This window comes from Elaeis guineensis, chromosome 6, assembly GCF_000442705.2.
Source record: "Elaeis guineensis isolate ETL-2024a chromosome 6, EG11, whole genome shotgun sequence".
In the NCBI taxonomy this organism is placed as follows: Eukaryota; Viridiplantae; Streptophyta; class Magnoliopsida; order Arecales; family Arecaceae; genus Elaeis; species Elaeis guineensis.
In genome coordinates, this window is record NC_025998.2 from 30321646 (window position 1) to 30346899 (window position 25254).

The 25254-nt window shown below is 36.3% G+C and overlaps 1 protein-coding gene across 1 annotated transcript; it reads left to right on the top strand.

Moving 5' to 3' along the window:
- The first annotated feature begins 213 nt into the window (after positions 1-213).
- LOC105046923 (protein disulfide isomerase-like 5-4) lies at positions 214-25203 on the top strand. Its single transcript, XM_073259434.1, is given in 16 exon segments — positions 214-452; positions 3598-3688; positions 4433-4527; positions 4627-4640; positions 4643-4683; positions 6905-7089; positions 9988-10045; positions 13569-13609; positions 13700-13774; positions 19039-19095; positions 20116-20182; positions 20355-20501; positions 24024-24251; positions 24555-24716; positions 24790-24867; positions 24949-25203. Coding segments are annotated over 16 exon segments (1458 nt in total). The 5' UTR covers positions 214-411; the 3' UTR covers positions 25027-25203.
- The last annotated feature ends 51 nt before the right edge of the window (positions 25204-25254 follow it).

Genomic DNA, 25254 nt, shown 5'->3' on the forward strand with positions numbered 1-25254 from the left:
AACAAAAAAAAATAAAATCTAAGGAAAAAAAAAGAAGAGAGAGAGAGAGACAGGAGCGGAGGGGACAAAAACGACTGTGCTGCGGATGGAGTCCGAGTACACAAAAATAACCGAAGAAAAGGAACCTTAATCGATACGACGATACCGACGCAGCAAGAGCGCGCCTCTCAGCCGCTTATGTCACAAGGGTCCCATCCACTCCTACACTCAGTGGGATTTTTTTGTCTACTTCCACCCCACGGGTTATGCTCCTGGAGACGAGATCCAGCATTAGCCAGCGTACCAGGCCTTGAAGGGAAAGAGCCGAAAACAATTCTCCGACGCCATTCCACTTGGTAGATTCAAAAGCCTCGTCGGCTCGGGGCGGAGTCGCGGATCATCTCTTTCTCTCTCATTCTCTCGCTGGAAACCATGTTGTCCGCCAGCAAGCTCAAATCGGTCGATTTCTACAGGTCAGATCTCAAACCCTATCCGAATCTCGTCAAGAATCGCTCGCTTTCTCTGTCGGGAATGCCGCGTCTTCCTCAATTCCTGACGAATCAGTGAAGAAGTGACCATTCTTGTCGGGCTTTTATTGATCTCGTGATTTGTTTCAAGATTTAACTTTTTCCTCCGTTAAAATTTGTTGTCGATGCTGTTTTCTTAATCGTTCTGAAAGAATCTTGTTTTCTTGATGATCGGCAAATTTTATGGGCTTAATGGCATGGAGAGTGAAAAGAGTGGATTTATTTGGCTGAAGGATGTAATCCAGATTGGGAGGGCTGTATGGGGCTAATGCTGTGGGTTCAATTGATGTCTCGGGATGGTTTGTCCTTGCACCAAGTTGGCCACCTGGTAGGGGTTGTGGAAGTGGAAAAAAGGTTTTAGAGTAACGATCGGTGAATTAGGATTCATGAAACCAAAGAAATGGAATGATGCCTGTTCTTTGTTTCTGTATTGTTTGTATTTATTTATTGTTGGTAGTGCATTTAGGTTTATCTTTTCTTTCCTTTCAAAAATTTTAATTGCATGATATTAGCGCCTTGAAAAATTTTGCATCGGATAAAAATATGAAAACCAAATTCCCATCTGATAGTGTATAGCCAGGTTTGGGCCAGCTTAGTCTGATGTCAGACTCTGGGGGCCAGGTGCAAATCTTGGATGAGGCCAGGTGCACACAGACAAACTGAGAGAGAGAGAGAGAGAAGCTGGAGGCAGGCATGATCAGGCAGCAAGAGGGAAAGCTAGCTTAGCAAGTGGGTCGTAAGTGTGGGGGCTACAGGATATCAGGGCTGACAAGCAAGGTGTGTAGGCAAGGTGAGGAAATGGATATCGAGTGAGGGCTATAGGCAACATGAAGTTGTGGTTCATGCTATGCTGATAGCGTCGCAAGACAGTGGTTTCATGAACTAGTATGTTGAGGCTTACTAGCTGTTTCTGTAAAGGAAAAAGGGGAAAACAATCCCCTTGGACAAACAAATATTCATGGTGATGTTTCACAACAATACCAAGGTTATGGGGTGATTGTTGTGTTATGTGGGTTGTAAGAGAAACAACTATTGCTAAACAATAATGTTGCATCTTTTTTGAGAAGTCAATTGGCTACGCCTGATTAGTGTTCCTATTTATAATGTTGGTTGAATTGGCACAATTTTGACCTGATGTACAAACAGACGTCAAATTGGAAATTTGGAAGGTAGAGGAGGCTTAAAGGAGTCAAGCAAGGGGTGCAATTGGGTTCAAAATTCAATGGAAAATCTGGTAGCCTGCCTTTGAACTGAAACTATAATCTAATAAGGACTTTATTGGCGAATAGATTTATTTGAAAGCTGTGAGAGGGCTACACAAGTTATCCTTATGTAATTCGGCCTTTATGATCATACAATAAAGCCAAGAATGATGACTTACTGTTGTTTATTAGTGAAGTCCATGACAATTGGTGACAGCAAGAATTTAGCTATTGACCCTCTTCCCTCGTCGTGTTAATTTAACTCAGTGTTGGAGATCTCCCATGCATGCCAAGATTCTAAGATACATATAGAACATGCATCCTTTATGCATCACATTGCATTAATTATTGCATGTATCTACAAGATCCATATACACATGACTCATGACGAAGTATAAAAGAGTAGATTGAGTGACAACATGCAAAACATATATATGCACATGTTCACATAGTGTTCTTATGTGTATTTACCATATGTACAATGAATTGGCCTACTTTGTCAGCTCTAACTTGTCCTATCCTCTCTATACAACAAGGGTCTGTTATTTACCAAATAAATGAAACTAGAAAAAAAATGTTTACTGTCAAGGGGACAACCTACACAAAAAAGTTGGTGTTGGAAGTTCACATTGTGTTTTAATCCAAAAAAATTCTTTGGGTTTTTATAGCTAAAAAAATTGTAAAATGCAAGTTATATAGCTCATTGTTTACATAATAGGAAATATTTTAACATATACCAACACAACTTAGTTCTATACAAAATTTAAAGGCTGCAGTACTTGGCTCTCTTTTTTTTTTTTTCCAAAATTATTAGGTGCTGACTCTTTTTGATAGTTGGATATGACTTCTGGTAGTTCAGAAATGGAGAATTTACTTACTTTAGCTGGAAGTTCAATAGTTGGCACTACCTTTTGGAGTATTTTGTCAAAAAGCTTCTTATGGAAATTTTTGGCACTTGAATTTTAGACCATGTTACTGCTTAATACTAAACAATATTAGTCTAAAGTAGCCAGACACTTCTAGTTAAATGTCACACCTGCATCTTCTTTTTCTTTATTATCACCATGTTATGAATTTAAATTTGTCTGTTTATGCTAGCAGTAGACAACTTCTGACATATTTATATATCATATGTTGACAATTTGTATTATAGGGCACTGTCTCCATGTCAAGATTTTTGAAGTCAAAGTGCTGATCACTTGGTATACGTACACATTTGGCACTCATTCCAAGTTTCTGCGATACTGATTTTTCTCATCTTCAATCCATTTCATAACGATTTGTACAGTTCTCGGATAGTTGATGTGAATACTTACTTAAATTTGACTTAAAAGTTGGAAACTTGGTTTGCAGTTTGGTCTTGCCCAAACAAATGAGCCTCAAATTTGGTAGTTTCAGCTCCAATTCAGCAGTCTTGGTCAAAATAAATAAAACTCAATAAAATGTTAATTAAAATTATTGAAAAATAAATAATAAAGAAAATAAATGAGGCCTATATAATATATGGCTAGAAGTTGTGTGCTACTGTACAAATCAGATAGCATGGAACAGTATGGACCAACACTTACATTTGTTTTCTTTGATGTTTGTAATGATTTTGACATATATGTTTTGGAAAGAATACATTATGTACATATTTATAGTTTTGTGCATGGATAAATTTAGTATAATATGAAGGAACAATCGATGTTTGATGCTGCAATTATGTTTCTAAAATATTGTGATGTGAATTTTGTTTATTGTAAGCTTTAAGTGTTTTCGTTGTTTTATATGATATTTAGACAAAGTTAATTGTTTTTTCTTTTCCAAGTAATTTTCTCCCCCTTAAAGAGCAACTGTGAGTGCTGCTATTGAATGTATAGTATATAACACCCATTTTTTGAGCACAGGAAAATACCTAGAGACTTGACGGAGGCATCACTTTCAGGTGCTGGATTATCTATCATTGCAGCACTTTCTATGATGTTTTTATTTGGAATGGTGGGTTCTTTTCTTCTCTTCTTACTTTTTCTTGTGAGAAAATAATATGATCAATATAGTGTATTAATTTGTGAATACTTGGAAATTCATTAATAAATTAATTTTCTGATTTAAGGACACTTTTACCAGTTCTTAGCTTTTCCACTTTTTTTTTAGTATTGTTGCATATCAATTTACAATTAAATATTGACAATCTCTTATCAGTGGGACTATCTATTAAAGAAAGAAAAACATATTGTTAGTTTTTCTAAATTGAGTTGGATGGTTAAGGTGAAAATGCCCATGATGCCTCTTGTTCATCATTAAATAGGGACTCTCAGTGGTTGAGTGGGTTGGAATTTTGAGAAGAAAACATTAAAGGAAGGATGGAGTAGTTATTTAAAATTTAAATGGAGATACTGCTGGAAGAATACCCATGAAATATTTCATGTTTTTGACATGATTACATGTCATGGCTTGTTCTGCAAATGGCTTGACTTTCTGAGGTCAAGGTAATTATCAGCAAGTGAGATTTTTTTTGCAGTCTTATAGGTGGTTAGTTGCAAAAGTCCTTTTCTCTTTCATCACACTTTTCACATGTTAATCTACTCTAGGATCAACCACCATCTTCATGATCAATGTAGCGATAATATTCATCAAAAACATGTAGCACGGTTCAATTTTTCGGAAAGAAAATTTAATTTTTAGATGGTACTTATGGAGTTAGTAATTTCCAGAATTATTGAATGGATTCTTGTTTTCCAGGAGCTGAATGATTACCTGACAGTGAGCACATCTACATCAATAATTGTTGATAAAAGTACAGATGGGGAGTTCTTGCGCATCGATTTTAATATAAGGTAAAACCATCTTTGTTGTTGTTTAAAGGTACTCATCCAGTTCTTTGGATTTGTCGGCATTTTGTGCACATATCTTACTTAGTAAAATCTGTTTTGTAGTTTTCCTGCACTCTCATGGAATTTGCATCAGTTGATGTGAGTGATGTATTGGGAACAGTAAGTGGCTATTCTTTGTTATATATTACTGCTGCTTTCCTTTTTCTTGCATATGGTGATATACCTTGGCAGATATATCTTTACTTGGATTAGCTCATATAGCTCCGGTAAAGATGCTCTTTTAAGGTACATGTGTGTGCATGCTTGTGTGCATGTATTTACATGCACACTTATATGTATGTAAATAAATATAAATATCCATGTATATAAGAATTTGTATGTGTGTATATGATTATATGCATATAAGTTTATGCATTTACCTTAGTTACCAGAAGTGTGTTGTGGAAGTGGTCTTCTTTAAAAAGATTAGTAAGAAAACACTTAGGAAGCAAGCACTGTGATGAGTTTCCAAGGAGATTCGGAAGTGGATGCACCACCCTAAATAAAAGATTTCTTCTACGAAGGAATCACATATATAATTTTGTATCTACATATGGTACAATACACATTCAGTACATATGTGGTGTGATAAAGTCATTTCATCCATTCTGTGAGATAAAGTTGGTGTATTAGTCAGCAGAGAAGAATAGTATCTATTGTCTTTTGATGCCATGCAAAATGGCCTTAGGTTGGTTCATTACTGTTAAAATGGTCAGCAAATGTCCCCCTGTCCCACCGCATTATCCTGCTTAAAGCTTCATGATACTGTTTAAATGCCTGTGGTGGGTGCAATCTGTCCAAAAATGTTTAATGAGTTCTGAACATACATTATACTGTTTAAAGCTTCAATATATTTGGATAGAATGTGCATTTAAGTTCCGCTTATTTACCTTGGATCAAGGTTTTACGTCCTGGGGACAAGGGGCATCCCAGCCATGTCATCTCTTTTCTATGAGAAAATGGGACGAGATGGGTTTAGGACTTTGAACCCATCCATGTGGGGAGAGAAGAAGAAAGAGGAAAGAAGAAAGGAAGAAAAGATGAAGAAAAAAAAATGAAAGGAAAGAAGAAGAAAATGAAAAAAAGAAAGGAAGGGAAAGAAAAAGAAAGAAAAGGAAGGAGAAGAAAAAGAAAGAAAAAGGAAAGGAAGAAAGAAAGGTAGAGGTAAAGAAAGAATGAAGCAAAAGAGAAAAAGAAAGAAAGAAAAAGGAAGAAAGGGAGAAAGATGGAGATATCTATTGGATGTATGATCGGGACTACTATTCGAACGAGACAAGATAGCGGGGCATCCCATTCCACGGAAAATCAGACACTTTCGTCCCACGGGATTTAAAACCTTGCCTTGGAGTAGGATATTCCATGCTGAGCTTTTTAATCATACACTCTCAGATTATATGCTAATGCACTGGCAGTTCCAGCATGTCAGAAACCAATGCTATTGGTTGCATAGTCATTAATGTTCCACTCATTTAAGCACATAATCTGGATTTTCTTTGCACCTAACTACATAATGCTGAATTGCTGATGGCTATTAATGTATGAAACATCAGCACTTAATAGGAACCTTCTGTTATGCCACTGAGAACTGAATACAACCAAATTAACAGAGTAGTTGTGAATAAATTACTGAGTCTTGCATCCATTTGGAGTGCATTGTCACATCCCTGTGTGGGAGCATGCCTGCATGATTTACTGTAGAAAATCTATCAAGGTAAGCTAATGAGCTTGCTACCATCAGCATATATTGGATGATCACTATGTACATATAGCAATAGTATGAGATTTGATCAATCATGCATGTGAGGTGCATGCATGTCTGTCCCTTTCAATTTTTTGTTCCTGTGTTTTGATATAAAAAGTGTACCATGGTGCTGATGTATAAATGATCTATCATGATCTAAGATATGTTTGGCTTGATTTTTTATGCTGCTTTACTGACATTGCGCTTTGTTATAAGGACATGAAAGATTTCTTCAAAGGTAAGACATTGTCATCACAGTTGGCTTAGACCATTAAAAATCTAATGATTGTGATGACATTGGAAATAATGCAAAAAGAGCAGGAAACAGTCCTCTTCAAGATCTACCAACAATTCGACATTCATTAATCCTGCTTCTAGATTGTATGCTTTTTCTCTTTTAAAGTAAAATATCTGCCTACCCTAAGAAGGAAAGTAAAATAGAATTCTGCATTTATTCTTTCATGAATTTCATCTGTAAAATGATTTTGCCTGAACGGTTATTTATTTTTGATACCAAAATTGGATGCTGATCACTTTCATCTGGACTATCCTTTCTTATGGTTTAAGTATTAACTGGAGGTCACATTCACTAATTTGCAGAACAGGTTGAATATTACAAAAACCGTTCGCAAATTTTCAATAGATCCCAATTTAATACCAACCGGATCTGAATACCACCCAGGACCTATCCCAAAAGTGAATAGACATGGAGATGATACTGAAGAAGAATATGGTGAAGGTTCAATTTCTATAACTGCTGACAATTTCGAGAAATTTGCACATCGGTAAGTAGGTGGTTTTAGCTCTTCATATTTTGTATGGTTCCTGGCGTATTATAGTTTATTAGTGGCATCATACTTTGTTATTGTGTCTCAGCAATATGCTTATAATTCTTGCTTTTGAATGCCAAATCCATTAGTAGTATTTTGCATTTGCTAGTTAGCATCTGAATCTTTGTTGCAAATGTAGTAGGCCATCTATACAATGCGAGCTAATATGGTGTCGATGCCATAAATGTGTCAACCAAGGTTTTAAATATCAGTACCGAATCCCATATTGTTTTCCTGTTGGAATGGAACAGTATAGGTATGCAGTACCAACGGTATGTACTGAATCTGACAGTGTCCCCCTCCACCCGCCCACCAAAAAAAAAAAAAAAAGAAGAAGAAAAAAACTGCTGGTACATACCAATGTGGTACCATCCACATGCACCGGTAAACAGGGTTTCAGCATCCCAGGACTCATACCGATGCAAGTTTCACACCAGAATGGGACAGTACTGGTTGTATATTCCTGTTCTGGCAGTTTCTGAATCCATGTTGTCAACAAATTGTGGTTAGGCTAGAAAAATTCTCTGTTTATGCATTTAGTCAGACTTGCATAAATTTAGTTTCCATATGAAGGTCTGAGTTGCTGGCTGAAAAAGCAAGTTATTCGTTTGTGAAAGTGTTTGTGGAGATGTTCTATGTGTGGTAATTAAAGGTAAGGTTTGAGCATCAAGGTATTCAGTCCCTGCAACGGACCTTGTCTGGTAAGCGGGTCGTAAGGTACACTCCTACATTGGCACATACTGGAGGTAAGACTGCAGCTTATCATGTGTCAGTATAGTATCATATCGGGCCCTCATTCCATATGGGTGAAAAAAGGTTGGTGTGGTGCACCTGATACTGGGCAGCACAGGTTGGTATAGAAAACCTTGGATGGGACATATAGAGTCCCTCATTATTCTTTCTAGAATAAACTTTTCAACAAGCCTTAAACATTGACATGTTGATGGGTAGCGCACAGAAGAATGGGTAAATTTGTCTCACAATCATGATGTTGACTTAATAAAAAAAAGCATGCCCTTTCACCTTACAAGTTGATTTCTAAATCTTTCTAGTCATGAGTTCTTGTCATCCATATTTTAAATAATCCTAGACATAATGATTGGGTGATGCATTAAATCAGCATGTAACAGCAAGTAAGCCTTATTGATTCAAATCTTGGTTCAAAAGTCATACAATATTTTACCTTCAAACCATGGTCCAGAATACTGGCAATACCAGCCCCTTGCTGGCAAAGTGCTGACACACAGCCTCTGGATGTCTCTGTTTTGGGGAACCAAGCCCAAAGATTCCCTCTAAAGGGTTTTTTTTTTTCTTCTTTTTCCTGTTTTCCATAACTTAAAGGTGGGAATTGCAGTGAAGCAGTGGGGAAATCATTGCAATGACAATTTGTGCCTTTGGAGCTGGATTGCTGGAAAATTGTCAGTTAGAGGCTAGAATATGGTCAAAAACATGGTCATTGTTTGTTTAATAATATGTTCCATGGATTCTTTGTTCATTTGTCAGATCAGTGCTAGTAGTATAATCTTCTGTCTTCACAATCATCAGTGTGATAAATTAGTCCACTGATTTGATGTGAATGTAGTAAATTTAATTGTTAATGCACAATATAGTTATTTAACATATTCCTTATGATAAGTCATGTGAGGTTACCTAACCAAAAAGGATAAAAAATGTCAAATAGCGATAGAAAAGCTTCAGCATACATTGAAGCGGATCATTAGGGCATTTAGATTAATACGTTTACCATATTTATGCATAACCTGGGCATTTAGATAATAAAACATTAAAAAAACAAAATCAGAGGCCAAAATAAGCCATACCAGGGGTGTGTTGGAAAATTCAAGCTGCATCGGCTGGTACAATGTGCTGATATGATATGCAGTATGGGACTTACCATGCTGAATCTTGACAATATGCCTCTGTACCTTGATGTTTGAAACTTCACTTCAGAATAAACATACACTCAATAAACATGCATGAACATATGCCAACACATTCAATTTATATCTATGTGTGCACAGAGAAATTGATAAAATTTGATTAAATCATTGACGATCCATTCAATTTGAAAATCCATATCAAAACATAATCACGAAGTTCTTATGCTTAACTGTAAAAGCCAAATATTTTTTGGAGAATTCTAACTAATGCATCAGGTTGTCATTTGGAGATGAGATACACTAATTTGATTGGATTTATGGCTAAAAACATCCAAGCCTACTTTGTTTTAGTTTTTATGGCTTTTCTTCTGAGATGTCTATATCAAGATCCATTATATGGATTGTTAATTTGTATGGTGCACCATATGTTTTGACACACTGGCCAAACTGAACTGTCCATTTCATGTCTGTTAAAGTCATAGGTAAGAAACCTTAAAATAATATTACCCTTTTGCTTTGTGGCATTCTGGATGTTGCCAATTATGATTACTAGTGTGAGATGTTCAATTAATTAGAAAAATTTGTTTTGCACTACTAGTATTCAAGTTCTAATTGCAGTAGCATGGTTCTAGTTTAACTATTTTTCTCTCTTACATGCATATATGAATATTCAAGTACATGGATAGATAATTCATGTACTCTTATATATATTAGGCTAGCGCATTTCGTGAATCTTGGAACTTCTTCTCTCTGAGAAATATACAGTTGATTTGTAAAACTGAATTAGTGAACCATCTAAATTCTTTTTCTCCATGGTCTATTTTGATACCTTATGGGGCCTGCAATATGAAAAATACTTGTACAGTATAACATCTCATCTAGTAAGCATCACAGGAGCATAGCCATTTTACAATTAATTACTGTATTTCATGAGCAATCTCCTTATAGCTGACTTTAAGCATCTCTTTTACAGGTATTCCATTTTGGTTGTCAATTTTTATGCACCTTGGTGTTATTGGAGCAATCGCTTGGTAAATTTATCATTTTTAATGTTTCAATACATATGTTAGTTTAAATGTCAGGATATACCTTTATCTGCATTATCATGTGGAATGTAAATGACAGCATTGTGATGGTAGTTTCATTTTTAGTAAGGAACAAATTCTTCAATGGACTGACAATATGCTTTAGGCTTAGGCTGAACCAGAGCTTGTCTAGGACCATCCCAAGAGTTACAACCCAAGCAGTGTGCAAGATGGTGGATGTGCAAGTCTGGATGATAGGATATTTAGAATTCTTAAGCCTGTCTACTAAATGGCAAGCTGACTCGACATTGGTATTATATCCATAATGGCAAGCTGGCCATGCTATCTTTTTTGGGGTTTAATTGTTAATAGCAATTAATTTGGCCAACTTTGTGAGACCAGAATGATGGTGCATGCAAGTTTTTGTGGAGATTCATATCATCATATGTATGAATTAGTGAGTACTTGTGCAGTATTGTATGTGGTTTATTCTTTGATCTTCTTTAAAAATTGCAAAAAACTCATCATTTTCCTTAAGTTAATATAACACAACGCATTGGTATTATATCCATAATGGCAAGCTGGCCATGCTATCTTTTTTGGGGTTTAATTGTTGATAGCAATTGATTTGGCCAACTTTGTGAGACCAAGAATGATGGTGCATGCAAGTTTTTGAGGAGGTTCATCATATCATTATATGTATGAATCAGTGAGTAGATGTGCAGTATTGTCTGTGGTTTATTCCCTGATCTTCTTTAAAAATTGCAAAAAACTCATCATTTTCCTTAAGTTAATATAACACAATTTGATATATCATGGTCCAAGGTTTGCTTTGCCCATGCTAGGGCCTGGATCAATTAGCTAGTGGTATGGTTCAGTACGCCTCCGTACTGTTCTGTACTGGATGCTCTAACCGACACAGCATGATGGAGGGAGAAGGAAAGAGAAGAAAAGAGAGAGAGGGGAGGAGGGAAGAAGAGGGAGAGGGGGAGAGAGAGAGAGCCTCTGTAGGCTGCTGAAGGGTTGCTATGCTTGATGGAGGGTTGGAGGAGGGCCAGCGAGGGGGGGAGGGAAGGAGGAGAGGGAAGGAGTGAAAAGAGAGTCTCTGGAGGCCCACTGAGGCTGTCAGAGTGTTGGAGGCGGCTGTTGGAATAGGGGTGGAAGCCCCTATTTCATCTTTTTTTTTTTTTTTTTTTGGGATATTGGGGGAGGTCGGAGATGCCGCTGTGACTTCACCTGATATATCTGATATCAGCAAAATAAAAAAGGGGAAAGTTCATCCGAGTCTCTCTCTCTCTCTCTCTCTCTCTCTCTCTCTCTCTCTCTCCTCTCCTCCTTGTTGGCCTTTTGGCCCTCTCCAACAGGCGCAACAGCCCTCTAACGGCTTTGGTAGGCCTCCGATGCTCTCTTCCTCTCTCTCTCCTTTCCTCCCCCTTGAACCAAGTGGTTTGAGATGGTTCCACCTCTTGTCTTGGTTACTTCAAATAATGTTTCACTGCTTTTTGAATCACTTTATGTTCTGCTAGTTGGAACTTGGAAGACAGTAGGCCAATTATTTAAACATCTGAGTCTGGTCCAAGGATACCCCAAATTTTCATTTGGATTGGCCTAATGGCCCAACTTGAACAAGGTAAACTATGGCCCATGGGCTGACCCATGTGCATGATAGTTTTGTCACTAATAATCTATTTTTACCTTGAACTTATTTAGTAGTCAAACTAATCTGTCCAATCCTGGATCACATAATTCATAAAGCGCCAAAATTTTTTATAATACTTGCAACTTGACTGCCTGTGTATGAATCATGAGGTCTTTACTTTGTTTTAAACTAAAAAGTAGATGTAGTTTATTTTTCAAATGCAAGTTAAATTGTTTTGCAAGGACTCGTGTGGGTATGTGTTAGTCCCACATAGGCTATGCACTGGATAGATCTTGGATATTTATACAGGACCAAGGAACCCAAATCACAACTTTTGGCTAGTTTTTTTGGGTGAGATTTTGAGGTGTTACAAATGATATCGGAGTAGATCTAGTCTATAGCCCATGTGAATTAGGGAGATACTGCAGCACAGGCCCATTTGGGTTGACCATGGGCACTTTGTATTGTTTGTGATTGGATGTGGTAATTGTAATTGCATATGAATGGATTTGGAACCTTGGCTTGGCGAGGATGCTAGGGCTTAATTGGGGGAGTATGTGAGGACCCGTGTAGGTGTGTGTTTAGTCCTACATCGGCTATGCATTATGTAGGTCTTGGATACTTATATAGGATCAAAGAATCTAAATAACACTTTTTAGCTAGTCTTTATAGGTGAGGTGCTAGGCTGTTGCATGTTTACCATTGAGAAAGGTATGCTTGCTGCTTACCTATAGTTAGTAGTGAAATCCTGCTATTTATCATAAGTTAGTCGTAAGGCAGATAAATAGACACTAACATCTTTGGAATGTCATGTATGAACCATTTTTCTGATCTCCAGCCCTTCATCAGGCTACAATGGTGATACTAGCAACTCAGTGATCAATGTAGTGTAAGATGCTTGGGACTGGAGTTACATTAAATTCCTGTAACTTGCCAGATTTGCTACTTATATAAAGTAACAGAAGAGGAAACATCTATTCAAAATAAAATATCTGTTTTGATTCCATAGCCAGGCTGTATGTGCAATTGCATGAAAAGATGCCTGCATCCTTATCATTTCATTTGGTTCCTAACTATGCTGCCTGCAATTGTTTAGTAGCACTTTATGGCCTACATATGGTACAAGAATGCATGCTATGAGACAAGGCACTGCTGTTTACTTCATCTCTCTACTGCTTAGTTACCTGAACTGGGAAGGGGAGATGGAGCCGGGAACGTGAGAGAGAGAGAGAGAATAACAACCTTGGAATGGGTATAGGTTCATGATTGCAAAGAATTTCTGAAGCTGGTGTTGCACCATACGTAGAAGATTCTGGCTCGTCATTTTTATTATAAAGATGGAACACTTCCATTTGTATCACCATCCTGGGTGGAGGGAAGATTTTACTTTTACAAAGGTAGAAGCAAATTTATATTTACAAGTTGGGGCGTAGTTCTTTCTTCATGAACTTCTTCCATCCTCTTGGTTACATTCCGAGAACAAGCACCGTCCAGTTGAGTTAAAGCCCTCCAATAGTGGTTAATGAAATTATGGTAGTTACTCATCCCCATAAAATGCCAGAAGCTGGCAATGTCTATAATTTGCACTTTTGAAGCTGCTTTCTCTTATCTTTCTTTATGCATGGGTTTCTATGCAGATTGTTCATTCTATTTCCTATAGGATAAGTAAATAAGAGTGATTGTCCTTGACTGAATTCCTATATTATTATGCCTATGTTAATTACTTATGATAGTAGACTTGTGATTAATTGCTCATACTTATCCTATACAATCTCGGAAGTACCAGCATTTACTGCAAGATAGTTATCAAAGAAAACATATTGTGAATAAATTTTTTGAGTTGTATTCACTTTCAATTTTGGGTTTTTGAAATTTGACAATTTGCTCTAGAAACCATCATGGGAGAGGACTGCTAAAATAATGAGAGAAAGGTATTCTGCAATCTCTTCTTTTTTTAAATTGAATATTCTTTTCCTTGGGGAAGAAAGTTGTCTTTAACTTTTGTTTTTATTGATGTTCAGATATGATCCGGAAATGGATGGGCGAATTCTCTTGGGAAAGGTTGATTGTACTGAAGAAGGTGGATTGTGCAGGAGGTATTTTCCATGTCAGTAGTTACTCATTGTGAAATTAGTTCCATGGGAATTGAATGCGAAGTTGAGATATTGCAATTGTTTCCTATTTCAGTTTGCAATGACATGTAGTTCTTTCTCCTCCATTCCTTAGGTATATCTTATATTATTTATCTTACTAGAAATTTAGAGATCAGCTTCTTTACCATTTATCTTGCATGAGTAGGTCTGTTAGGTTATGTTTACATCTGTAGGATAGGGTGTTGTAACTTTTAAGCATGTTAATGGGCTTTTGGTGCCTAGAAAATCATATTAATTGGGAGGAGCTATTTCTGCTGATACCTGCAACAGATATACCCAGTAAAGCATCCATAAAACTAATCAGCATTACTTTTTTTTGTTTAAATATGAAACTGATGGATCCACCAAAAGACAACCTGCAATGCTGAATTGTACATATCATAATTAACAAGAGCAGTGAAATTAAACTCGAAATTTTAAGCCTGCTTGATGTTTAACCTTTGTTAAATTGATGACACAGATCAAAATATGATTCTTCCCCAAGGAGAGTTTTTAACTGGGGATAATCTGAAGGGTTTTCATTCTCTTTGGATTAGCTAGACAAATTATACTATGTATTCTTGTCTGAAATCAAGTCTAGATGACCCTGCTGCTTGTAACGGACATAATATTTTGACCTTGCCTGAGCATGTTGCAATGCATCAAAATTCTGTGTTTTGCTTCATCATATAAGAGGTATAAATAAGATAGTGATGGACATTTGGATTCCTAAAGAAGAGTGCAATCACAACTTGGGATACATTGAAAGACATGATTGAGGAATATGATAATCCATTTCTAAACCGTAAGGGTGCACATGTTGTGGATAAAGGTCAAGAAGTGGTCCAAGAAACTACAACTTGCTTGATGTGAATGTGTCACACACATCAATGTTTGGATACTGATGCAAAGGCTCTGTGCACCCTTTAGATGTCTCTTCTTATGAAGTCCACACATTTGAGAAGTCAAACATATTTCAACATTCCAATGTTGCCTCCATATATATGATTTAAACTTAAAACATTTAACTCAGTCTTTCCATATCGTTTAATAGGGTCTCAATGTGCTGCTTTGGATAGTTTTTACTGTCTCCTGTCCTATATTTTGGAGGATGTGTCATATGTTGTAATGTGATATTAAATGCATTTCTTTGTAGTTGACTGAATGTCATCAGTCTCTAGCTGAGAAGACAGGTGCTAATTGACATTTAATGCCCATAATGTGAGATGAGTATGTTTAATTGTATTCATTCTTACATTTGAAACTCTGCTTGCACAGCCCTCATGTTTTCCACTTCACCCATATTGTCAAAAGGCTCAGCATTGGGAAAGTTTTGGATTATTCATAATGTTATTTCATGTCTGAATCATTTTTTTAAAATTCCTCATGTTATTCGTGATCTAGAATCATTCCACTAGTGATGATTTCATGTTTCATTTGTGATTTTTGATGACTAATTTCTGAAACAGTTCTTGCATTACAAATTGAAAAATGCTGTTCCGGCATTGGTATTGTATTCCCCTAGGCTGTTAGTATTTTTGCTTCTTTCTCCCTTGTTTTTTCCCTTTTTTTTGAGAAATAAATTGGTGCACTACGTTTCACGTTTGAACTTGAAACTTCTCCTTGTTTATGGGCTGGGAGTAGGTGTGCTAGTTGTTGGACTCAAGCCCTATTGGCTTGCTTTCAAATGAATCATATATAAATATATCAAGTATCAGGGGTTTAAACAACGTTACTGACACCTGTAGTGGTTTTCCATTGGTACAGTAAGGTACCAGTGTGGTTGGAGCGTACCAAGATCTAGAGAATCAAAAAGCAATCAGTACCGACCGGTATTGTTGGTACAGTACCATCTGTATTAGCCAGTACAGAGTGGTACTTTCGGAATGTACTGGTTCAACTGATTTTAGCTCTTGAGGGTGGTACCCATGCTGCTTTTCCGTCAAAATGGTATGGTACTGGTGGTACCATTACGACGGTATTTGAGACCTTGTCAACAATCTTATATTCTTTATTGCGCTAATTCTTTTCCTAATTTTTAGTTATTGAACTTTGCATATGATTAGCAGTTTCTGTATAAATCTTTTCCCTTAGTCAGATTGTTCCTGAACTCTCATCTTGTGGATATGCTCATATCTGCATGATAACTGCCTATTGCAGTAGACATAGACCATTCCCCTTCTGCTCTGGATTTGAATATGGAGCTCTTCATGCAAGATGCAGGAAAATTAAAGGTAATGCTATGTTTCTAGTCTGAAAATTGATCTCACAAGCTGTATGGAGCTTGGAATGCTGAAAACCTGCGACATGGAAGATGTCTTGAGAAATTATATACTGTAAATGGCATGCCACTCATGAGCAATCATCATGTAAGGAAAATGCTTTGGAGGAGACATTAGAATCATAGCAGATAAAATTAGGAGGAATGGAATCACCTGAAATAAGGATTTAATATGCTAATCTGACCTGTAGATTGAAATGCTGGTTAGCATGGTTTGTGTGGGATAATACATGCCATGCCAGATTGCCAATGCTTTACAGGTATGCAGCAGTGGGACAAAAGCAGCTGCATGCCAATGTTTGGCCTGATGTGGTGCTTTTGCATGAGCACCGGCATAATATCACATAATATGGTATATCTGGTGCGACTGCGAGGCAGGCGTGCTGCCAGCATGCAATACCTCAATCCTTGCTCTGCCAAAAAGCAATCATTGAGCTACTTCATAGTCATGGTGGCAGGTGATTACATCCGCTTATGGTGCTCATTTACTCTCTCCATGTTCTTGAGTTGCCTAAAAAGTTTTGTAAGCATAATTTTTTACTAGTGAAAATTGTAAGGGAATTCAGATTTAGCAATGCTGAGAACAGAAGGGAATTAAGTGGCATATGCCCAGGATCCTTTTAACAGGTTTGCTTTGTTGGAAACATCAACCCTGCTCAAGAAACCAGATTTGCTTAATGCCTAACTAGAGGTCTTCTCCCCAAATATTACCATGGTTATACAAAAATGAAATGGTTTTGTTGCTATCACAACTTCCATAAATTGGAGATTACTGGTGAAAAGTTTCAATTTTGCTGAGGCTACTTACTGGCCTCACACCACAGCAAAGAGAGGCTTGTAAATCTGAGGAGAAAATAAATGTTGTACAGCTGGATGGCGTGTTCGGTCTAGGATCTGACCAAGGAAAGATCTAAAAGAATCACCCGACAATGCAGATAGTGAAAGGTCATCAATCTTTGATTCGAAGCCCTTGCTATGCCAAGTCCATTTCATTTCTACTCTTGATAAACTAGCATATTTAGAATGTTTTTGTTGACATCTCTAGGGTTTTGGGTTGCTGACAGTTTTAAGTTCGAGTCTAACTGAGGTGTCTGGCAGAGGTTAGGTTCCCATAGATTGTTGATTTACCATCATTGGTGACTGTGCTTGTCTGCCGGTATACTGCATGCCTCTCCTAGATTATTGAAGTGATATGCATTATGTACCCTGCATGAAAAAAAAATTCTGCAGGCCCTATATCCCATTGCTTACAATTACGTTATGGAATATGGTTTATTTTATTTTATTTTATTTTATTATTTTTTGTAATGTACTAAAGGCTTAGAAACTCCTTTCCATCAGTATAAAGAGCTGATATGTTGTTTAAACACTTACATAGGTTAGAGTATCACATATCATACTCATGCCATGAAGGGGTTGGTAGTTCACAATTTCCATATTATAGCATAATGATACCATATGATACTTCCTGTGCACCAGCAAGAATTATACGTGACATAGCAAGAGATACACCATGAGAATGGAAGGAAAGCCATTCCTTGACATTTAGGTAATTATATTATTCCTTATAACTTTTCTATTAGGAAGTATACATTTTTGAGAACAATGTATTTTTGTTCTCCCATTAAACACACATTAATGCCGATAAATATGATGTAAACGTGCTATTGCTAATGAATGCAGTCTGATCCACAGATTAGCATGATATAGGGTAGCAAAATTCGTAACCATGATTAGGGACTAATGTTTTTGTATGAACTTACAGTTTGTTTTCCCATTTTTACTGTTTCTTAGTTAATATTTTTTAAAAATGTTTTATGTTTGATTTCCATCATATTTGGTGGATGCATAAATTTTATCAATGTTTGTCTCATGGGTACCATGCCATGCTGGCTTGTGCATCAAGGTGATATGAAGTATAGGCTAACACAAGCTGATAACCATGCACAAGTGCCAATACAGGATATAGACCCTTGCTGCTAGCCTTGTGATGGGGGTATCCATTATATGACATAAAATCAGACCCACCTTGGATCTAGTGACACTTCTTTGCAATGTTTAGATAGGAAATGTAGCACTTTATGCCAATAAAAGACTGACAACCATCATAAAGTGTGCTTGAAGAACAAATATGCTTACAAGTTTAACCATACATTGAAGTAACAATTGTCAGGTGGTTTGATCAAAAGCTGAAACATTCAGGACAAAATTTTAATAAAAAGGGAGAAATAACAATTTTGAATCTGATTTTATTGTCCATCATGTTGCATAGTGTGATCATGTAGAAACATCCTCATTTAATCAAGCCTTTGTATAGATAGAGGTCTATTTCTTTTATGCACCCCATCTCCATATAGAGGTCTGTCTCTTGTGCACCCACATGCACAGACATGCAAAAAAAAGGCCCACCACATTTTGAAGAAGCTATTGAGATTTGAGTCAATACCAATGCAAATATTTGATACAAATGTAATCTATTCATCGTAGTTTAATTAACCTGCTCTTTTCTAAAAAAGGTGAATTTCATAGGCCATTCAGAGGAAGAGGAAAGGAAAACTTTTGGAGAAAGAAGAGGAAAGGAGCAGATAAAGGAAGAAAGAACACAAATAACAAGAGAGGACAATAGTTCAAAATGAAACTATGAAATATTAAGATCAGAATTATGTAAAAGGATTCTTTAAAAAATCTGCTACTTTCATCCCATTGTAGATAGAACTTTGGAATTACTAATTTGATCTCCTGAATGAAGAGAAATTTTAATTAATGAATTTGTTCCATATCTTGTATGAATAAAAGATGGATAGTAGTAAGTATGCAAACATTAACATGATCATGCAATAGCATATTTATTATTGCAGTTTCTTTCAAAGTTGCTTTATGAATTTGGTGTTTGTGTCATTTCCTTGTTGAAGATTGAGCATCATTTGGCAATCTGAAATCTGTGCAGGCATCATATCCAGGGTTACCCATCTATTCGCATTTTCCGCAGAGGGAGTGATATTAGGTAAGTGGACATTAAGCTAACTAGCCATTTCTTTTGATGATTATTAATCTAAAAACATGGTTTTTACTTTTTATTCTCCTTTAAATAAGAATTGCAGTTTATTATCTATGTAAGACTCATCATGCTCTCCAAGCAACTGTTCTGGTAACTCTTTAGTGTCACCTATTATAAATTCAGACTACAGAAACAATGAAGATGCCAATATATCCTATTGCTGGTCATAGTTCTTTAAAAACTAAGAGTTCAATGTAAGAAGCACTCTTCTAACTTCTAATGTCCCTTATTTTAAGTTCAGACTTCAGAAACAATGAAGATGCCAATATGTCCTATTGCTATTTTGTTATTAGTCACACCATAGTTCTCCCAAAAATATGTAAGGGTTCAATGGAAGAAGTATCAGGAAGAGAAGATTATTTAGTTTTCTTCATGCATTGAATTATCAGTGTTAAGCATGTCCAAATTCTATTTATTTCTTTTTTACTCTCTAGCACAACCATCTATTTAATCGCTTAAATGGATGCCTTTTGGCCTATCATATTTTTGTTCTTAAAAAACCTCACCTCTGCTTCCAGGTCTCCTATGGTTTTAGAGGCAATTGTGCTGGTAATTTTCTATGTAAACCTTCATTTAGTGCAGCATAATTATTAAAAAAAAAAATCCTGTTATACATTTATGGAGGGAAAAACATGTAAGCAATGAGTAAGTACATAATGTTGTGCACAACTTGTCCTGTGAGCTTGCATAAATAAATTGCCTGCAAACTTGTTTTATCCTTGGTACTTCTGATTTGCTTAAAATTTCCTTTAGTTACTTCTAAATCTTTGACATTCATGTTTATAAAATTTCAAGCACTACACTTTTACAAGGCCGAATGAGCTTTTATCGATGCTTTCTATTAATTTCTGCTGTCCTCCAGTTTCCTGGGCTATCAAATGGACTTTTAGTATATTAAGAGTCATTTTGTTGTATCTTGGTTGCTGTTTGGTTCAATAATTTTCATTACCATACCATCTACAACAGGGAAAATCATGGACACCATGACCATGAATCTTATTATGGAGAACGGGATACAGAAAGTTTAGTTGCGGTATGTTTATTTTTTGAATTTAAATTAGATGTGCAGTAATCTGTTATTACTGTTATTGCATATAAATGTCTTATAGCGTACAAGTCTATCTTAAGAGTTAGGCACATACATTTTCATTTTATTGGCTAGCCCTGATGCTTGTCTACTGCTTGTTTGGAGTTCTCAATTTTAGGCAATGGAATCTCTGGTTGCACCTGTTCCAAGAGAGTCCCATAAACTGGCATTGGAGGATAAATCCAATCGAACCATTGATACAGCAAAACGGCCTGCGCCGTTGACCAGTGGATGTAGAATAGAAGGTTTTGTGCGTGTCAAAAAGGTAGTTTCTGCACTATATTCATTTGCCATTTTGAGTTTGTTGAATTTTATAGACATCTTACAAAAAAGAAAGAAGTACTATGGGCTCTTCAGGAAGTAATTTTGGAAATGATAATAATATAATATGTGCCAGAGTGATCCGTAGATGACATAATGTGATACTTCTTAACTTAGTTGTTATAATATTATGCCTAGAACCATCAAACCTTTTCTCATCTATAGTTAGGATGCTGTTTTCTTTGTTGAAACTAACAGCAACTCAGCACAGGTGCTGTGCAAACATGTCATGTATTGACATCAAGTGTCATGCAACTGTTGATTTTTGAAATAAATTTGTCTTTGGAATGATAAGAATGACAATCAATTTGTCATCTGGAACAGTAGGTGTGATGATGTGGCAATTTTAGAAATTCTCCATGGTTAAATTAATTATTTTCTTCTTCCACATACATTTGATGTAGGTGTAGTAAAACTGGTGCATTATATACATACATATGTATGTATGTATGTATACTTGCCTTCTCAAGCTTAAAGAGAACATGAAAGATATAAACACACCAACAAAATTACAGAAAATAACAGCAGGAATGCAGGATATCAGGTTATGTTAAATGCATAAAGAATGAGATTGGTGGAGTACCTAATATGGAAAATCTCCATTGATGATGTTATTAGAATTAAAGAGACCACAACAAGGACAGAAGGAGGTATGTCTGGTGGATAGAGCAAAATGATGACTTGTTATCTGTTTTGTTTAATGAGATCAAAAGCTAGAATGATGTTAGCCAGCCATCTGCCTCTTAATGATATTCATTGCATTAGATTACCATAATTGGTAGCATTTGTTTTATAGAAATGTGCTTCTTCCTTCCCATCAACTCCTCACACCATATTATCAGTCAGCACTTGTATTATATATGATCGCGGTCGTAGGCGGTCAAGAATAAAAACCACCTCAAACTATATAGATAAGGTGAGTCGGGATCGTTTTCATGGGGATCTAGGGCGATGGTTTTTCTTTTTTTTTTTGAAGAAGAAAAAATAAAAGAGAATTGATTATAGAAGGATTAAAGAAAGAATAAAATAGCAAGAATTCAATTGCAAATGTAAATTAATTTGTGAAAGAAAATAAGTCAGAGAGATAACTCAGGAATTCTGAATTTACCATGCAAATTAGATTTTTTTTTTAATATTGCAATATTAATTCCTGTGATTAGGATATTAGTATAGCTTATCTCTAAGGGGTACGGACTGTATCAGTAGATCACGGCTTGTCCTATTAGAGTATAAACTATTTAAATTCAATTACAAGATATAAGGTTTAATTTAACATACACGATCTATCTCTCTTAAGCACGTATCGTATCCAGGGATCACGGCACGTCAGTAGAGGGTATAGATCGTGTAGGCTAGATCAATACCTTTGAAAAGTAAAAGATATGAAATAAAAGTACAATTTTATTGCATGAAAATTAAATACAAGAAAGAAAATAAAAATTCATTTACAGGCTTCATTGTATTATCGGGTTGAAGGGATTTAGTCACGCATTAAGATCTCCAGTTCCATATTCTTTCTTTTCTAAAATCTAAAATAATAAATTAAAAAAATTCCGTTTTGCTCTCGTTGCTCCTGTATTTTCTCTGTTTTTGCTGCCTCTCGCTGCCTCTATTTTCTGCTCTTGGATACTTTTCTTGTATGCCTGGGCCTCTTTTTATAGCCTTCACGGCCTCCAAAATCCTAAACATACTCAATCTCTTGATCCATCATGGAATAGGACTTCTTGCCGTGTTATTTCCGCATATCCCACTCTGTTTCGTATTACAAGTCTTAGGCCGTTCCGTCGTGGAAACCGCATCCAAACCGCATGCTAGCTTCCGCTTGTGACCGGTCCCGCACGAACTCTCGATCATTTAAAATCCACGTGCTCGCTTGCTGTGAGGACCCATATTCAAATCCCATGAAGCCCCAGTTTCTGCCTTCAAACACTCCCACGCCCACTTACCTGAACCACATTATTTCATTTAATCAGTTGGGTCCCACCACTTTTAACTCTCATACCTTTCTCTTTTTTTTTTTTTTTCTTTTATTCATTGAATCCCTATTAGGCGTCTTTGAATTATTGCGTGTCGTGCACCTAACAGGCTGGAATTTAGATATGAGCTTCATCTGCATGTGTTGAAGAGCCGTTGCTTGTTGATTTGTGATTAATTCCTCATAATTGATTATTTTCTGAAAAAATATAAAAAAATATCAAATATGAAATAATATGACTTAAATATCAGGAATTTTAATACTTTTTATGTTATATTTGATGCATTGATCAATATACGTCTTCCCAACTCTGTTGCATCTCCTATTTTCAAACTTTGTTAAATCTCCATTCACTAAATAATGGAGTATCCATAAACCTAGGGCTGAAACCAGATCGAATACTCATCGGATACCAGCATATCCATATCCATATTTGTTTTGTCTGATGAATATGGATACGGATATTATTCGGATGTAAAAATTCATATCTATGTTTGTTTTAAACGGATATGGATATAACTCGGATACTAAAAGTATGGGTATAATGACAAATATAACTTACATAATTAAATTTTGACTATAGAATTAAAGATGTTACTAAATAGATGATAAATCAAGTTAATAACATATTTATATAATTGTATATTTTTCTTAAAAATTAGTAAGTGTTATATAAAATTATATAAGATTACATGTAAATTCAGATATTCGGATACGGATCGGATAGTTGTCTATTCATTTTCATTTTTTTTTATGGATGTGGATACAGATACGGATATTAGCCAGATCCTCAAATTTATGTCCATATCCGAATTGATTCGGATATGAAAACAGATTCAGACGGATAATATCCATACTATTTTCACCCCTACATAAACCTGTTATTAGAGATAATGCTTCCATAATATCATGGCAGAGATGGTGCATCAGCATTATGGATCACAATCTTTATATCAGCAATTTTCAGGAAGTCAATAGCATGCATGCATGCATATGAACCTGAGCAATTGATATTTTGAATTTTTGACATCCTGCTGTCCCATCATATTTTGCTATCCTCTTGTTCCAAGCCAGTGTATCTGGAATCTTGATTTTTGTCTTCTGTGCTTTCCAAGTGCTACTAAATGTTCCCTGTAGCCCAAATGATTTGTCAATTCTTTTAGCATTTCCAAACCTAGGGCAAAATGCCCTTGAACAGCTCCCATCTGAAGAGGGAATTGGATTATGGTCACTCTATATTGGAAGAGGACAAATACCAAAATAGGACCTGGATGAAGGACCAGGCGTTGAAATGAGATTACCAAATCCAGCTCAAAGTACTTGGCTGAAGTTTGTTGGTTTATGTTTATCTTGGTATCTCCATCTGTTTCATTACAGATTTAGAGCATTTAGTGTTGTCCTGAACATGTCAACAGTGAAGTTGGTAAACCATGGATTTACTTGTTTGTTTTGATGAAGTGCATCATTTTTTTCTATCATCTGATTATGCAGGTTCCAGGAAACCTTGTCATCTCAGCTCACTCAGGAGCACATTCATTTGATCCATCCCAAATAAACGTGTCGCATGTCATTTCGCAGTTTTCATTTGGTAAGAAGCTCTCCCCAAGGATGGTGTCTGAACTGAAGAGGTTGACACCATATCTTGGTGCAAGCCATGATCGGTTAACAGGTCAATCATACATAACCAATCATGCTGATGATGTTAATGCAAATGTTACTGTAAGTCTCACAACCATTTCTAAGTACTTAAATTTTTCTTATTGGTCAGCTACTTTATACATGCTTCATCATATAGCAGAAATATATTGTTTAGCATGAGCAGCTTGAACTCCAGGCTATAGATTGTTTTAGGAGGGATTGGATAGGAAGTGAAATATTAACCATGTATTTACACTGGCTGATATTTTGAGAATGATCACCTGTCAGATAGCAACAAACAGGAGTGGTCAAAATGTGCCACACCTATTATGAAATTAAGGCTGGGCAGGGAGGTCTAAATGTACCCTCTGTTTGCATTTGCAGATTGAGCATTACCTTCAAATAGTAAAGACTGAGATAGTATCACGGAAGTCCTCTCAGGAATTTAAATTGTTAGAGGAGTACGAGTATACGTCCCACAGTAGTTTGGTGCACAGTTTGCATATTCCGGTTGCCAAATTCCATTTTGAACCATCTCCCATGCAGGTTGGTATCCGACACTTGCATTTCCATTTACCAAATTCAAAGCCTGTGCGCTTATTTTTTTTTTGAATATCAGGTCTTGGTAACTGAAGTTCCAAAATCCTTCTCACACTTCATTACAAATGTTTGTGCTATCATTGGAGGCATTTTCACGGTTTGCACTTGATCTATCTAGATGATTTCTTTGGTTTTCGACAGTTGAATACATACGAAAACTTGATCTCATGGCTTTCAGGTTGCTGGAATACTGGATTCCATCCTGCACAATACAATCCGGCTTGTGAGAAAGGTTGAATTAGGAAAACATTTGTGATGGGGAAAGGTGCATTTTTGATTGTAGGGGTCCAAAATTTTGCCCATTCCCCTAGTTAGCAATTCTATTTTATTGTTTTTACTCAGCAGATGAATCTTATTGTCACAGAAACAGAAACATTGACCGCTGTAATTGAAACCTTGCAAATGCATATATAGAAAATATTGTTTCCCAGAATCGCTCCTGGAATTCTCCTCCGGGGTGACAGATACAAGTTCATCACTTGCA